The sequence below is a fragment of the Loxodonta africana genome, chromosome 10, assembly GCF_030014295.1.
Source record: "Loxodonta africana isolate mLoxAfr1 chromosome 10, mLoxAfr1.hap2, whole genome shotgun sequence".
NCBI classification, from domain to species: domain Eukaryota; kingdom Metazoa; phylum Chordata; class Mammalia; order Proboscidea; family Elephantidae; genus Loxodonta; species Loxodonta africana.
Window position 1 is genome coordinate 10969501 of NC_087351.1, and position 17901 is coordinate 10987401.

General features: G+C 43.8%; 1 protein-coding gene across 4 annotated transcripts; it reads right to left on the minus strand.

Moving 5' to 3' along the window:
- Positions 1–7832: 7832 nt before the first annotated feature.
- LOC100655112 (E3 ubiquitin-protein ligase RNF4-like) lies at positions 7833–16270 on the minus strand. 4 transcript variants are annotated; one of them, XM_064292032.1, is made up of 3 exons: positions 16070–16202; positions 11892–12290; positions 7833–9909 (listed from the first exon to the last, which is right to left on the minus strand). In XM_064292032.1, the coding sequence occupies exon 3, from the start codon at positions 9641–9643 to the stop codon at positions 9074–9076; it is 570 nt and encodes a 189-aa protein (XP_064148102.1). In that variant the 5' UTR covers positions 9644–9909; positions 11892–12290; positions 16070–16202; the 3' UTR covers positions 7833–9073. The 4 variants fall into 4 exon arrangements, with proteins under 4 accessions (XP_064148102.1, XP_064148100.1, XP_064148099.1 ...); XM_064292030.1 differs by lacking the exon at positions 11892–12290 and having other exon boundaries at positions 16152–16270; XM_064292029.1 differs by lacking the exon at positions 11892–12290.
- Between the last annotated feature and the right edge of the window lie 1631 nt (positions 16271–17901).

The window sequence follows — 17901 nt, forward strand, 5'->3', positions numbered from 1 at the left end:
GGTGTGGGTGTGTGTGTGGCTGGGTGGGTGGGTAGGATGTGGACAGCGATGTCTAAAGAACTGAATATACCAAGTTTTATCAAATCATTAGTAATCAAAACAAAAGCCCTCATAAACCAAAGTTACTTTTGCAAACCTCAATTTTAATCACATATAAAATAGGGATGATAAAACCTACCTCATAGGGTTGTTGTGAGGATTAAACGAGATGATGTATATAAAGCTCTTAACAGGAGCTGGCGCAGAGTGAGCACCCAATAAATGATAGTAGCAACTCACATTAGTATGACAAATAATTCACAAAACTTCTGCTCCCTCAAATTAGCACTGTCTTGAAAAAGAGATACAAATGGGTATTAAACTTCAAGACCACCACATGCCTGTCAGTTTGTCATACTGTGGTGGCTTGCATATTGCTGTGATGCTGGAAGCTACGCCATCGGTATTTCCAATACCAGTAGGGTCACCCATGGTGGACAGGTTCCAGCGGAGCTTCCAAACTAAGATTAGGAAGAAGGACAAGGCAATCTATTTCTGAAAAAAATTTTCCAGTGAAAACCTTATGAATAGCAGTGGAACATTGTCTGATATAGTGCTGGAAGATGAGTCCCTCAGGTTGAAAGACACTCAAAATACGACTGGGGAAGAGCTGCCTCCTCAAAGTAGAGTTGACTTTGATGACACGAATGGAGTCAAGCTTTCAGGACCTTCATTTGCTTATGTGGCACGATTCAAAATAAGAAGGCACGGATGCAAACATTCATTAGTAATCTGAACCTGGAATATACAAAGTATGAATCTAGAAAAAGTAAAAGCTGTCAAACATGAAATGGAATGCATAAAGATCAATACCCTAGGCATTAAAACCTGTTGCCGTTGATTCTGACTCATAGCGACCCTATAGGACAGAGTAGAACTGCCCCCATAGAGTTTCCAAGGAGCATCTGGTGGATTTAAACTGCCGACCTTTTGGTTAGCAGCTGTAGCTCTTAACCACTACGCCGCCAGGGTTTCCAACCTAGGCATTAGTGAGCTGAAATGCAGTGGTATTGGCCATTTGAATAGTACAATTATATGGCCCACTATGCTGGGAATGACAAATTGAAGAGGAACGGTGCCACAATCATAATAAAAAAAATTTTTTTTGAGATCTATTGTCTTCGTTACCTAGTGCGGCTATAACAAATACTACAAGTGGATGGCTTTAACAAGGAGATATTTGTTCTCTCACAGTCTCAGACTCTAGAAGTCTGAATTCAGGGTGCCAGCTCCAGGGGAAGCCTTTCTCTCACTGTTCGCTCTGGGGGAAGGTCCTTGTCATCAATCTTCCCTGGTCAAGGAGCTTCTCAGCACAGGAACCCTAGGTTCAAAGGATGCCTGCTATTCTCCTGGTTCTTGTTTCTTGGTGTTATGAAGTCCCCCCTTCTTTCTGCTCACTTCTTCTTTTATATCTCAAAAGAGATTGATTTAAGACACAACCTAATCTTGTAGATTCAGTCCTCCCTCATTAACATAACTGCCTCTAATCCTGCTTCATTAACATCACAGAGATAGGATTCACAACACATAGGAAAATTGCATCAGATGGCAAAATGGTGGGCAGTCACATAATGCTGAGAATCATGGCCTAGCCAAGTTTACACACATTTCTGGGGGGCACAATTCAACCTATAACATCTGTTCTGAAGTACAATGCTGTCAATATTAAGATAATATCCATATGCCTACAAAGAAGACCAGTTAATATGGATATTCAAATTTACAAACCTGTGATGGTTGAGATTGTGTATCAACTTGGCTGGGCCATGATTCTTAGTGTTTTGGCAGTTGTATAATGTTGTGATCACTTCCTTGTAGAAATTTGATATGTGTTCACCCCCATGATGGAATCTGCTGAGTGATACGGCGGGGGGGGGGGGCCTGTGGTAGCTCACCACCCCCTCAGCCTTCATCTCTCTGCCTTCCACTGCCTACTTCCTTTCTGCTCACCTTGAAAATTTTGTTGGCTTGTTCTGGATCCAGCAGCTGTCTCTTGTGTGACCTCTGGTTCTTGGGACTTGAGCTAGCAGCTTACCTGTCCATCTTGGGATTTGCTGATCTTCACAGCCTGCAAGCAAGAATTCTGCTCCCCAATCTGCCTGTCTAGGGTTCATCGGCCCCTGCAGCTACCTGACTCAGGAGAAATCTTGTGGTCTTGCCTGCCAACCTTGGGGATTCCTCGACCATCACAGTCTATGAGCAGGAGCCTTTCTCTCCAACCTGCACATCTTGGGTTCACCAGCTTCTGTGGCTCTGTGCATTGGGAAAGGACTCTATCCTGATCTGAAGACTGGGGACGTTCCAACCCCTACAATCGTGTGAACTGTTTCCTTGATATAAATTATATATATATATATATTTGTATGCTTTACTGGTTTTGCTTCTCTAGAGAACCCACCCTAAAACAACACCAAACACTAATGCCAAAGATGATAAAATTGAAGACTTTTACCAACTTCTGCAATCAGAAATTGATCAAACATGCAATTAAGATGCATTGATAATTACTGGTGATTGGAATGAGACAGTTGGAAACAAAAAAGAAAGATCAGTAGTTGGAAAATACGACCTTGTTGATAAAAACGATGCCGGAGATCGCACGATAGAATTTTGCAAGACCAGTGATTTATTCATTGGAAATACCTTTTTTCCAACAATATAGCAATGATTATACACATGGACCTTACCAGATGAAATACACAGGAATCAAATTGACTACATCTGTGGAAAGAGACAATGGAGAAGCTCAATGTTATCCATCAGAACAAGGCCAGGGATGAACTGTGGAACAGAACATCAATTGCTCATATGCAAGTTCAAGTTGAAGCTGAAGAAAATTAAACAAGTCCACGGGAGCCTAACTGCGACCTTGAGTATGTCCTACCCAAATTTAGAGACCATCTTAAGAATAGATTTGGCACATTGAACACTAATGGCCTAAGATCAGACGAGTTGTGGAGTGATATCAAGGACATCATACATGAAGACTTTTTTCTTGAATGTAGAGTAGCTAAAGCAAATGGAAGAAATGGTGAGGTAAAAGAGTTGAAGAGAAGGTTTCAAAGGGCGGCTTAAGAAGACAAAGTAAAGTATTATAATGAAATGTGCAAAGACCTGGAGTTAGAAAACCAAAAGGGGAGAACATGCTCAGCATTTCTCAAGCTGAAAGAACTGAAGAAAAATTCAAGCCTCAAGTTGCAATATTGAAGGATTCTGTGGGCAAAATATGAACAACACAGGAAGCATTAAAAGAAGAGTCACTGTACCAAAAATAACTGGTCAACATTCAACCATTTCAGGAGGTAGCATATGATCAAGAACCGATGTTATTGAAGGAGGAAGTCCAAGCTGCACTGAAGGCATTGACAAAAAACAAGTCTCCAGGAATTGACAGAATACCAATCGAAATGTTTCAACAAACAGATGCAACCCTGGAGGTGCTCACTTGTCTATGCCAAGAAATTTGAAAGACAGCTTCCCGGCCAACTGACTGGAAGAAATCCATATTTATGCCTATTCCCAAGAAAGATGATCCAATCGAATGCAGAAATTATCAAACGATATCATTAATAGCACATGCAAGTAAAATTTTGCTGAAGATCATTCAAAAGTGGCTGCAGCAGTACATCAACAGAGAACTGCCAGAAATTCAAGCTGGACTCAGAAGAGGATGTGGGACCAGGAATATCATAGCTGATGTCAGATGGATTCTGGCTGAAAGCAGAGAATACCAGAAGGATGTTTACTTGTGTTTTATTGACGATGCTAAGGCATTCGGCTGTGTGGATCACAACAAATTATGGATAACATTGGGAAGAATGGGAATTCCAGGACACTTAATTGTGCTCATGAGGAACCTGCACATAGATCAATAAGCAATTGCTCGAATAGAACAAGGGGATACTGTGTGGTTTAAAGTCAGGAAAGGCGTGTTTCAGGGTTGTATCCTTTCACCATACCTATTCAATCTGTATGCTGAGCAATAATCCAAGAAGCTGAATTATACGAAGAAGAACGCAGCATCAGGATTGGAGAAAGACTCATTAACAACCTGCATTATGCAGATGACACAACTTTGCTTGCTGAAAGAGGACTTGAAGCACTTACTGATGAAGATCAAAGACCACAGCCTTAATATGGATTACACCTCAACATAAAGAAAACAAAAATCCTCACAACTGGACCAACATCACGATAAATGGAGAAAAGATTGAGGTTGTCAAGGATTTCATTTTACTTGGATCCACAATCAACACCCATGGAAGCAGCAGTCAGGAAATCAGGCAATATATTGCATTAGGCAAATCTGCTGCAAAAGACCTCTTTAAAGTGCTAAAAAGCAAAGAAGTCACTTTGAGGAGTAAGGTGCAGCTGACCCAAGCCGTGGTACTTTCAATTGCCTCGTATACATGCAAAAGCTGGACAATGAATAAGGAAGACCAAAGAAGAATTGATGCATACGAATTACGGTGTTGATGAAGAGTACTGAATATACCAGAATATTGACTGCCAGAAGAATGAACAAATCTCTTTCGGAAGAAGTACTGCCGGAATGCTGCTTAGAAACAAGAATGGTGAGACTTCATCTCATGTACTTTGGACATGTTATCAGGAGGGACCAGTCCCTGGAGAAGAACATCATGCCTGGTAGAGGGTAAGCAAAAAAGAGGAAGACCCTCAACGAGATGAACTGACACAGTGGCTGCAACAATGGGCTCAGACATAGCTATGATTGTGAGGATGGCACAGAACAAGGCAGTGTTTTGTTCTGTCGTACATGGGGTCGCTGAGTCAGGACTGACTTGACGGCACCTAACACCTAAAGCAAACATCAAGTACTCCAAAGAAGCGGAATATAAATGAAATTTCCAATCTTCTAGACTCCAAAGATGCTGAGAAGTCAGCATTATTTCTTCCTCTATACTTTAACAGCACTTCGCAGGTACTTATATCACAGTTTTTATTACACTGCGTATTTCTTTCATCCTCATAACTAGTTGTTTGCATATCTCTCCTCCGCTAGCCATGAGCTTCTTGGAGGAAAAGACTAATTCAGCTTTTTAGTTACACAGACCTACACTCTCAAATTTTAATAAATCCTAGCTAAGTGAGTGGATGAGTGAGTGAATTAATGATTAGGCAGTACCCAGCAATGCACCATACCTGCTCTTTTATGTTTGCAGAATAAAGCAGCTGCTGTTTCTGTGGCTCCTGTTTGTTTAGAGGAAAGGAAGTGGGTAGTTAAAGGTCCTCTTCTCAGTAGAAGTCAAGTGGTACAGGTAACCTCTGCCTCAGTCCTTGCTACATACTGGCAGCTCCTAGACCCTCCATTTAGAGTGCCAGTGATGCTGGCAGGGCTACACCTGGGGCCAGGTGCCTCCTTCATGCCACTCCACAGAAGAAAGGAAGGTGCTCCTAGGATGTTTTTGCCTGCTGAAAGCTAAGGGGGCAGGGAAGAGCCCATATCAAATGCCACCCTGAAGAATGTCCCCCATACAGTGAGGGTCATCATGTTAGAGCTGTCTGTGAATAGCCCCTGGGACAGTAGAAAAAACGTTTTCCTCAGGTGGGAACCTACCTGCACGATACATGGAACTGGACTATGAAACTGAAGATGGAGGGAAAAAAAAACTAAAGTTTTACTCTTAAAATACTGTGTATTAACAGATGTCTAAAACTGTTCTAAATAAGTCTGTTAGAACAGCCTGCTGTTCCTAACCATGAACACCTTGTTTAGAACTACCCAGTGGGACCCAACCCAGCCAGAGTCCTAGAGGAGGCAAGGACTGTAGGGCACTAGAACAGCAGGGCTTAAAGACAAAGGCCTGTGCCTCCCTGCGATTCCTTGGTCCTAGCTATCCATGAGTGTGTCAGGGAAGCCCAACAGTAGGTAAGAAATGTTGGGAGTGTGTGTGTGTGTGCATTGGTGCAAATGCTGCTGCTGCTCACCACCCTCGCTGCAGGAAAGTCCTGTTTTGAGACAGACACTGGACTAATGATGTTATTGGAACCTGTTTTACTTTATTAACACTCCCTTGACTATCCCACTAGGCAAATATTAATATCAAAGCAGTGGGATGTAACTGATGTAAGGAAGGGACCTAAAGGCTTACTCCTCTTAACTATTTTAGGTTCTTGGAGAGCAACATGTTTCTCCTGCGAGGTGTATGCAATATTTACAGTAGGGATGAATTCAGTGTGGACCATGTGACAGAAAGCTCAGTCCTTGGTTAGTGACCAGTCTGACTCCTTCACTTTTTCTGTCTTCTCCTTATTCTCAAGCAGATCGATTTCAGCCTGTGGTTCATGGAACCTGGGCATATGACAGCTCAAGAAGTTGTCTGTGTGTAATGATAGTGAACATCAGGAAAAGACGAATGAATATCGCCAGATGATTTCACCATGGGGCTAATTTGGTCTGAAGCTAGATCAGGAACCAAGTGGTTAAGTTTGATTGTCTACCCCTCCCAATTCCATTTCCACTCTGGCCAAATAAGCTTCCACTTACCCAAAAGGCTACCGAAAGCTAAATCGGAACTGCCACACCTGCCCCTGACTCCTATCACTGCCACCTCACACCAACAACCATCGCCCAAAAGCTGCCACAGCTGCCTTCTGGCTTCCATAGCTGGACTGGCCACGCTCTCATGGACTCTCAGACATCAGGGGCAAGAGAGCGCCAGTGCAGCACCAAACGTCTCAGACCAAGGCTACTTCCTTTTTTCTCACATACACATCAAATAATTCACTCACATTTTGAGAGGAAAATCAACACCAGAATCTTTCTAGTTCCACCTCCACATTTTTCCCCCAGCTTTTCAACTGCGTCTTCAGCTGTTACTGGCACCATGCTGAGTCTTCAGAATCCTTCCCTGGAGGCTGTAGAATAAAATCTAAACTCTGTACATAACACACAATGCCCCGCTCATGATGTAGCCCTAAGCATCTCTCCTAGCTTTAATTCTCTCTTCGTGCAGCCACATACAATAGTCACACCAAAGTGGCCCTGCCAATGTGCTCTGTGGCGTCTTCTACTTTTGTTTTGACGTCCTGTTGAGGTTCCTACCCTTGCCAAGATCTACACTCTGACTGCCTGTGATGTATGCACGCAGTGCCTAGTACCTAGGAGGTGCCACTACTAATTCCTTCTTGCTTAGAGTCCTCAGACAAGGTAAGGCGTGTTCCCATTAAAACAAGCCTGTTATCCCTTCCTAGAGCTTGTACTCCAAATCCCTGTCCAATTTTTCCCCCAACAGCTGAGCTAGACAATGAAGTAACAGACGTCAGCGTCCCCTAACTAATCCACAGTGGTATAACCAGAACAGTGGTTACCTATAGCGGTGGGGATTGACTGGAAGAGGGCACAAGGGGACTTTTTAGGTTGACAGAATTGTTCTATATTTTGATTGGGGTGTTAGGCACATGAATGTATATATTTGCCAAAACTCATTAGCCAAGTCTGTGATGTACTGTGCCGTGTCACAGAGCAACGAATAGTCTCCAAAGTGGGATGCACGCAACAATCTCATGAAATGTGGAAAGGAAATATTTAGAACGTTTTTCTAAATTTTTTTCCTTTTCATTTTTTTTTTCTCATTTCATTTGAGAATATAAAAGGGACCCACCGCAGGGTGGACACCACATTTATCTTGCGTGTTCTCCACCAAGCGGAACAACCGAGGTCTGGGGTGTGGGCAGCATGCCAGAGAAGCAGTGAGTAGACAGGAAGGAGGCCAACAGGCAAGTAAGCCTCCATGGGGAAGAGCAGCATGCCATGACCATAGGAAACCAAGTGTAGAGCAAGCTTTATTCCGCGTTTCACTCTCTGAGAAAGGGAGAGGGCTTTGCAGAGACCACCCTCCTCCAGTCAAAAGTGCAGACTGAACTGTGAGTGCCATGCGACATTCTGCAAAGGATAGCAGTGGAGGGTCTTCTCAAGGCCTCTGAGCCAGCCAGGCCCCAGAGCAGCTGAGATGGTGATGAGCTGATCTGTTTGTTCACAGAGACACATGCAGACTTGTTGATCAGTTGATCAGGGTGGTCAAAGGCAGGCATACCTGTAAATCCAGGGTGAAGACAGCGCTTCTCTGGCTGGCAGGTTCAAGAGAGCACAGGACAATGCCTCCGTATTCCATTGTGCCCAGGCCACTGCCCAGGCCGGCCTCACAGGTCACTAGAAGACTCAGCAGGGCAGGGTGCCTAGTAGTATACCCCCTTCACTCTGCTGGTTGAACAGGTGGCCAGAAAAGACTGACTGACTTCTACTCCCAAAGGAATCGAGAAATCCAGAGGCAATACCCTGCCTAGTCCATTAATCAGAATACAGTTTCCATTAATCTAGCCAAGACCAACATGTCGTTAGATGCCACTGAGCCGATTCCAACTCACTGTGACCCTATGTGACAGAGCAGAACTGCCCCGTGGGGTTTTCTAGGCTATAATCTTTATGGGAGAAGATTGCCAGGTCTTTCTTCTGTGGAGCCGCTGGCTGGGTTGGAGCTGCCAACCTTTCAGCTAGCAGCCGAGCACTTAACGATTGTGCCACCAGCGCTCCAGACCCAATATAATGGTTGCTTAAACAAGGATGAAATTCATACTTCTTGCACATAAAAGTCCAAACTTGTACGGTTGCTCTTGTCTGTGACATCGTCAGTCTCCTAGGTTCCTTCTGTCTACTTGCTCCACCATCTCTAGGGTGGTGCCCTCATTTACATGATCCAAAATGGCCACAGGTGGCCAACTAGAAATTGATTACTATGGGAAAGAAAGGGAAAAATTGCTTTGGGGACAGCCACTTGTCTCTGGCACACTGAGACAACCACCAAAGTCCAGCCCTGTGGCATGAAACCAAAGAAAAACAAAAAGGAGCATCTCATAGTATGTAGAAACAAAACAGCTTTTTATATACTGCAGATAGCAGACTTAAAAATCAGGCTTTTTGAGCTCAGAGCATTGGATGCCAACAATCCATAGTTCTACAGTAGCACGTGGAAAACGCCAGCCAGGCTGTCTGTCCTGAACAACACAGCACACATCATACATAAATGCGGTGGTACTCATGGCCACGGATTTTTTTCAAACAAACTGGACAAGTTTTAGTATATTTAAGGGAATTGCGGAGGCACTGACTACAGAAGATGTGGCCGCATTCTGTAGAATAGATGCATCTTCCGCTCTGTTCAATCTCTGAATACCCATCCATGCAAATTCGACAGCAGATATAACCAGGTAGCCGGCAACGTAAAGCTTCTTCTTCCAGGGCATTGTGGTGGACACTGTTGATCACATACACATCTCTGTCCCTCATCAACCCCTCCTCATCACTGCTCACCACACAGCTGCCAATTTGGCCTTCAAGTGGCCTTGCGTTTCTCCTTGGCCTCCTCCTTTCTTCAGTTATCACAACAGAGTCATTTTGAGTTAGATCAATCACTGTGGGTTCTAAAGATTCACAGGTGAGGTCTACTACTTCATCCCTATCACTTTCCCTGAGTTCTATCAGTTCTGCTTCCAATGCCATCTCAGGGGTTGGGCCTCCTATCCCAGCCCGCTTATGGGCTTGTCTGGAATTGACCATGCTACCACAGCACATTCTTGTATTCATTGTGCTTTTTGGATCCAGCCTTCAAAGAAGTAAGCAATTTGTTCCAAAGTTTACAATGAATGTTAAAGTCCTCAATGTCTTGCAACTGTTGTTATGGTTGCATTTTGCAGCTGGCCTACATAAGAATTTAGAGCCCAGATTTTCTAGTATCTTTGAGCTCTGATCCTGGTTCCAGTCCTCTGTCTTCGCCTCCACAACTGATGTGCTCCCACAGAGGGTGACTCTTCTGGGAGCCACTGATAAGACAACTCAATCTGAATTTTTATCTGAAAAAGTGAGAGAAAAATTGAAGTTTAGTAATATTTAAAATAAGATTGATAGTAATATGTATAAATACATAGTTATATATATGTTTATAATGTATATTTAAAAAAACCTTTTTGATAGTCATGCATTTTAACAAAGTTTGGAGACCACTGCTCTCGACGCTGAGTGCCCCTCCTTACTCCATATCCTGATGGTAGTGAGGAGAAGGAGAAGCTCAAGGGGGACTTTCATGAAGAGAAGCACCAAGGAAGGGCCACCACTTCATCCAGGAGCCATTATGGGGATCTCAAGTAAAAATGGAGAATGCAAGAAGCTCTTTGCACAGTTGAGTTTTTAATAAGAAATGAACTATTCAGTCCACACAGAGGTTCATCTTGCCGAGGATTCACTGTCCAGCAGAGGCAACTATGGAATTTTTAATTAAAGAGTTTTATCCCAGATTCTGTTCTAGGGAGGAGGAGATGGAGTTTAAACATGAGCCACAGAGAGAGACTTGGTTTGATTCTGGGCTCTGTGCCTTTTGGACTTGTGACTTAGAGAGTTATTTAAGTTCTCAAAATCTCAGCAGGTAAATCCTTTATAAAAACTAATTCTTTTTGCAATTAAAAAAATAATGCAGATACATGGTTAAAAAAAAAAATCACAGTGAAAGGTATGGCTCCCACCTTGGATGCCCGCTCCCCCAGTTCTTCCCAAAGGCAACTGCCATTACCAGCTTATTGTGTCTCTACCAGAGACATACGGTAATAATGCATACAGAACACGTATTACTTTGATATACTTTTTATATATAAACTCTGCTTAAAATTCAGAATTGTGATCAGAAGCTGTACCTACTGTCACCAATAATATTTTTAAGCTACATTTTGCATTCTTTTAGATAAATATATTTTAAATAAGTAAGACACTTTATTCCACATATATTAAAAACAAAACAAAAAACCCCAACCTCATAGGGAGCTATGAGGAACAAACGAGAATTTCTAGCACATTGGCAAATATAACGCAAAAATGTCATCTGTCCCCCACTTTGGTAGTTGTAGTTGCCTTGGATCACCCTAGTCATTGGCTTTTATGACTTCCCCCATCTCAGTAAGTTTTCCCCTTTTAAGATTTGAAAGGAGAAAAATTTACTTTATTTTAGAAAGTACCAGTTGGGAAGCCAAACAGATTTCCAACTAAGTGAACCAGGCCATTGACAGTCACATACGCCAAGGCTATTCTATAGAAGCGCCGCCAGGAGAAGACCCAGTGCCTTCAAGGATACTACATGAAAAGATGAAGCTGGAGGATTTAGTAAAAACCTCAGGAAAACAAAAGCCACCAAGGGCAGCTAAACAGAGAAACCCTGGGCACACCCACATGCACTGCCCATGCGCTGGATTCTGGAGTCAGGCGTGGCTTGGAATCAAAACTCTAGCTCTGCCTGCCTATTTGACCCTGGTGAATTAGTCTCTCTGAGCTTCAGTCTTCTCATCAGAAGGCATAATAACACCTTCCTTCTAGAATGCTAAAAAAAAAAAAAAAAAAAAATGACATAAACATGTAAAGCCTCTAGCACCAGGCAAAATCTCACTCAAAGGGATTTTTTTCTTTTCCGGAATATTTTATTCTGCTTTAGGTGAAAGTTTGGAGACCTGGTGGCTCAATGGTTAAGAGCTACAACGAGCTATGGCTGCTAATCAAAATGTCAGCAGTTCAAATCCACCACCTGCTCCTTGGAAACCCTATAGGGCCATTCTACTCTGTCGTATAGGGTCACTATGAGTCGGAATCAACTTGATGGCAACAGAGGGGGGTTAGGTGAAAGCTTACAAAGCAAATTAATTTCCCATTCAATAATTCATACTCAAACTGTTCCACGACATTGTTTGCAATCCCCATAATGTGTCAGCATCTCCCCATCTCTACCCTGGGTTCCCCTTTCCATTCATCCTGTTTCCCTGCCCCTTCTCATCTTTGTTTCTGGGCAAATGTTGACCTTCTGGTCTCGTATAATTGATTGTTCTAAAGAGCACATTTCCTCATGTATGTTATTGTTTATTTTATAGGCCAGTCTATTCAGCTGAAAGGTGGCCTCCAGGAGTGGCTTCAGTTCCAGGTTAGAAGGCTGTCTTAGGGCAATAGTCTTGGGGGTTCCTTCAGTCTGTCAGACCAGTAAGCCTGGCCTTTTTATGATTTGAATTTTGTTCTACATTTTTCTCCCATTCTAAAATTAACCAGGGTCCTCGGTTGTGATCTCGGTAAAAGCAGTCAGTAGTGCGTAGCTGGACACCATCTAGTGCTTCTGGTCTCAGGTTAGAGGAGGCTGTGGTTCACGTGGGTCATTAGTCCTTTGGGCTGATTGCTTCCTTGAGGCTTTGGTTTTCTTTACCTTTCTCTAGACGGGAAGAGACCAATAGTTGTGTCTTAGATGGCCACCTGCAAGCTTTTAAGACCCCAGATACTATTCATCAAATGAGGATGTAGAATACTATCTTTATGAACTATGTTATGCCAATTGACCTAAATGTCCCCCAAGACTATGGTCCTTAGCCCTCAAACCCAGTAACAGCTCCTAGGGGAGTCTGGATATGTCTAAGAAGTTTCCATAACTGTGCCCCTACGTGCCATGTTATGTATATGAATATACATGCAGCATATACAAATATGTATATAGAAATATCCATAACTATACCTATTTTTATACCTATATATATGAATGTGGGTGTACTCCCGCACAACCTCCCACATCTATTTAGCATACATATCTACCTATGTACCCATTCACAAATAATTGTTTGCCATTACTGTTGTTGCAGGATTATATCCATTATAGGATTTACTGTCGTTGCCCTTTATTCTTGCGTACCTCTCAGTATCTTCCTTTGCTTGGTCACTTTGTGCCGACTTCCCCTGTATTATGTATTGCCTTTCCCTTCACCAGAATTAATGTGTGTCTGCTATCTAGTTAGTGATTCTCCCTCCCTCTCCCTCCCAACCCTAGTAACCATCAAAGAACGTTTCTTTCTGTTTGTAAACCTATTCTTGACTTTTTGTAATAGTGGTCTCCTACAGTATTGCCCTTTTGTGACTGACTTATTTCACTCAGTACAATGTCCTCCAGGTTCACCCATGTGAGATATTTGCTGATCATGATTATTCTTTATCATTGCGTAGCATTCCATTGTGTGTATGTACCACAGTTTGTTTATCCAATTTGTCTGTTGATGAGCACTAAGATTGTTTCTATCTTTTTACTCTCATGAATAATGCTGCAATGAACATAGGTGTGCATATGTCTATTCATGTCACAGCTCTTATTTCTCTAGGATATATAGCTTTTTTGGGGGGGCTTGCTGGATTATATGGTATCTGTACTTCTTGCTTTTTAAGGAAGAGCTATACCGTTTTCCTTAGTGGTTGTACCCTTTTACAATCCCACCAGCAGTGTGTAAGAGTTCCAATCTCGCCACAAACTCATAGGCATTTGTTGTTTTCTCTTTTTTGATCAATACTATTATTGCCAGGGTGAAGACAACTTTTTATTACTACCACAGGGGAGATGAAATGTCAACAGATGAATTAATGGATTGAGAAAGCACTTTGTAAATCGTTAAGGTACCCCCCCACCTCAGACCGTATACAAAAATTAACTCCAAATAGAGCCAAGTCCTAAATTTAAGAGCTAAAACTATAAAACTCATAGAAAAAAACAGGCAAAGATCATTGCGACCTTGGAGTAGACAACACATTTATAGATGTGACATCAAAAGTACAAGTGGCAAAAAAATAGATAAATAGGACTTAGTCAAAATTTTAAAAAATAAAAAACTTCTGTGCTGCAAACAATAGCATCAAGAAAGTGAAAATATAACCCACGGAATGGGAAAAAATTTACAGATCATACATCTGATAAGGACCTTTTATCCAGAATATGTTCCTAGTGGCGCAAATGGTTAACGCGCTCTGCTGCAAATTGAAAGGCTGGAGGCTCGAGTCCACCCAGAGGTGCCTCAGAGGAAATGCCTGGAGATCTACGTCCAAAAAAGTCAGTCACTGAAAACCCTATCGAGCACAGTTCTACTCTGACATGCATGGGATTGCCATGAGTCAGAATCAAGCTGATGGCAACTGGGAGTGGTATACAGAATATATAAAGAAATCATACGACTCAACAATAAAAAGACAACTAGTCCAACTAAAAATGAGCAAAGGATCTAAATATATATTTCTCCAAAGAAGATATGCAAATGGTCAATAAGCACATGAAAAAATGTTCAATATCCTTAGCCATTAAGGAAATGCAAATCAAAACCATGAGATACTGTTTCACACCCAACAGGATGGCTATATTCAAAAAGACGGGTAAGAAGTGTTGGCAAGGATACAGAGAAATTGAAAGCCTTATGCATTACTGGTGGGAATGTAAAATGGTGCAGCAGCTTTGGGCAACAGTCTGGCAGTTCCTCAAAAGGTTAAACAGAGAGTTACTGTCTTAGTTATCTAGTCCTGCTATAACAGAAATACCACAAGCAGATGGCTTTAACAAAGAGAAATTTATTCTCTCAGTTTAGGAGGCTAGAAGTCTGGACTCAGGGGGCCAGCTTCAGGGGAAGTCTTTCTCTGCCTGTCGGCTCTGGGGAAAGGTCCTTGTCATCAAACTTCCCCTGGTCTAGGAGCTTCTGAGTACAGGGACTCCAGGTCCAAAGGACACGCTCTGCTCCTAGCTCTTCTTTCTTGGTGGTAGGAGGTCCCTCGCCTCTCTGCTTAATTGTTTCTTTTATGTATCTCAAAAAAGACTGAGTCAAGATAACAACCTAATCTTGTAGATTGAGTCCTGCCTCGTTAACATAACTGTCTCTAGTCCTGCCTCACTAAATCATAGAGGCTAGAATTTACAACACATACGATAATCACATCAGATCACACAATGGTGGGCAACCACACAATACTGGGAATCATGGCCTAGCCAAGTTGAGACACATTTTGGGAGGATACAATTCAATCCATAACAGTTACCATATGATGAAGCAATCTGACTCCTAGATACATACCCAAGAAAAATTAAAACACATGTACACACAGAAAATTGTATATAAATGTTCGCAGCAGCATTATTCAGCATAGCCAAAAAGTAGGGACAACCCAAGTGCCCATCAACTGCTGGCTCCATAAACAATATGTGGTATACCATACAATGAATATTATTCAGCAGTAAAAAGGAATGAAGTACTGATACACGCTAGAACATGGATGAGCCTCGAAAACACGTTAAGTGAAACGGAAGTCATAAAAAGCCCACAGACTGTATGATTCCATTTCTATGAAATGTACAGAATAGCCAAATCGATAGAGACTGAGTTAGAATGGACTCAAGGGCAATGGATTTGGTTTGGGGTTTAGGGTTAGGGAACTGGGGATGGAGGAGAAATGGGGAGTGAATGCTACTAGGTACACGGTTTCCTTCTCAAGTGAAGAGAACGTTCCTGAATTGACTGCGGTGATGGTTGCACAACTCTGTGAATATACTAGACACGGCTGAGTTGTAGGCTTTAAATGGGCGAATTGTATGGTCTGCAAAAAGTTCAGAAAAGCGTTATCAAAACAAACCAAAGCTGCCACAGAATTGTTACAGGAAACCTTCCGACACCGTCTGATTTTAGACGCCAGCCCTAGAGCCTGGTCAGGAAGGGTTAAGCCCGAGAACGAACTGCGTGGAGGCTGGAGCGCGCAGTGCTCAGCCCTCCAGCCGACACCCACCCCCTCATCCCGACGGAGCGCCCCGGCGCCCCCGCGGACACTTGCCTCTCCCCTCCCGGGTCACGCCGGCCGGCCCCTCCTGCCTCCGCCGCCCCGGGAAAGGCAGCCCCCGGGCCAGGCCGTGCAGCCCGGAAAGCGACGCTCGCGGCCCCACCCATCCGCCCCCCAGCTGGCAGTGACCCAGCTACTTCCAACTGTTGGGCCCAGTCCTGCCGCGGCCGCCTGCGGCGAGGGGCGAGCGGGGGCGCGCGCCCAGGGGCTCCCCACTTCCCCGGGGCTTCCGGGGCCCGGGCCGAGCCCCGAGTGAGCCGGCCGAGTGCCCGGCGACACCGACCGGGGCCAGGAAGGAGAACGGGGGGCCAGGACCGGGGACAGCCGGCGGGTGGAGAGGGAGAAGCAGAGAGAGGGGACACTCACGGTGGTCGCGCCCAAGCCGGCGGGGCAACCCAGCGAGCAAAGCCAAAGCCACCAAGAGGGGCGCCGCGGCGCAAACACCCACCGACCGGAGGGCAAAAAGCGCTGGGTTTTTCCCCCTTTAAATCCGCCTTTATAGTTTCTCAACCGCCCAGTCAAAACCTGAGCTCGCTGTGGTCCGTCACCAGTCTCTGGGCGAAAGCGCAGATGCAGGTTTGAGAAGGGGACTTCCTGGCCTGAGTTTCGTCTTTCTCCAAGCTTGGTGCTTTCCGAGAAACGGGAGGGGCCGGCTTTGTGTTTATTCCTCGTCGTTAAATCAGCAACACCCCACTCTCCAAACCAGCGGCTCTCAGTGGAGGCAGCACGTCTACCCAGGGGGCGTTTGGGAAATTTATGGGGCTATTTTCGGTCGTTTCAATTTTGAGGTCGCTAGGAATATGGTGAGGAATATTCAAGAGCTGAGAGCCGGGAGTCCCAAAACTTTGAAATTCCTCCCTTACATGCACACAGACACACAGACACAGGCACACACACACACACACACACACACACACCGCACAGAGAGGGAGGCTTAATGTATGAAAAACCTGCTTATAGTCTGAGTTCACGATCACATGTAAAAACAGGTTTTATTTTTCAATTATTTTAATTTATTCCTTGAGTATTTATTGACCATGCATTATGAGCCCTGGTGGCACAGTGGTTAAAGCTCTTGGCTGCTAACCAGAAGGTTGGCGGTTCGAACCCACCAGCCGCTCTTTGGAAACCTTGTTGAACGGTTCTACTCTGTCCTGTAGGGTTGCTGTGGGCGGGAATCAACTGGATGGCAACAGGTTACTATGCACTGTATTTTTCGGTAATGCAGCAACTAAGCAAATGAAAGGAAGATATATTTTGGCTTTTTGTTTGTTTTTTGGAATTTTACCTAAAGATTTTCACCATTTCAGAGACTCACGGCAAAGCCAGCAATACCATATCTAAATAAGCCATCAGTATAGCACACTTGTCAGTCTTCAGTTGTTGCGGCTGGTTTACAGAGGCCCTGGGCTACCTGATCAGTAAAAAGGGCAGTACAAAACAGTTGTTAAAAAAAGGAGGGTGTTGGATCTGATCGGAGTTGAAATCTCTAACCTACACCACAGTCCTGGGAATGGGGCTCACCTCAGCCTGCCAAGCTTGAGCTCAGGTATTCCCTGCTCATCCCGGAAATCTAGCAGCGAAGGCTCCAGTACACAAGCGACATGCTTACCTTGCCATCACCGGTTGGTTGTGAGAACCCTACATTTTACATGTAAGTAATTGAGTCTGGGAAAGCTTAAGAGAGATGAAAGAGGATGAACTGTGACCGAGACAGGACTGGGAGGTCCTGAGACTACAATTATACTTTGCTAATTCCCTGGGCTTTGCCTCCAGACTTAGCCTTGGAGAACTCTCTAGAGTGAGTCTTGTTTCCTAAAGCCCTTTAGGGAAAGGAAGTCTACAGTTTCTTTTTCCACTAGCTCACTGGCAAGAAGTTTGCCCCTATACAGTGAAACCTGTGAGAGCCAGAACTCCACGGACCTGCTTTGTTTTTCCGGGTCTTTCAAGTTTTCCACCTTTGACAGGGTGCAGTCTTAATCGCTTGTCTATCTCTTATTTTAGTGAAAAATATTTGAGTTTTCCTTCTCTGACAGGCTTCCACCTTACACCAGGTTCTGGCTTTCACAGGTTTTACCATATCTTCCTACTGTGGTTTTAGGTAATTTGTTCTACTGACCTGTGAAAAGACACACTGTAAGTAAATGCAACTGCCTAGAGCTTTACAGTTTACACACCCTTCCCATCACATGTCCTTC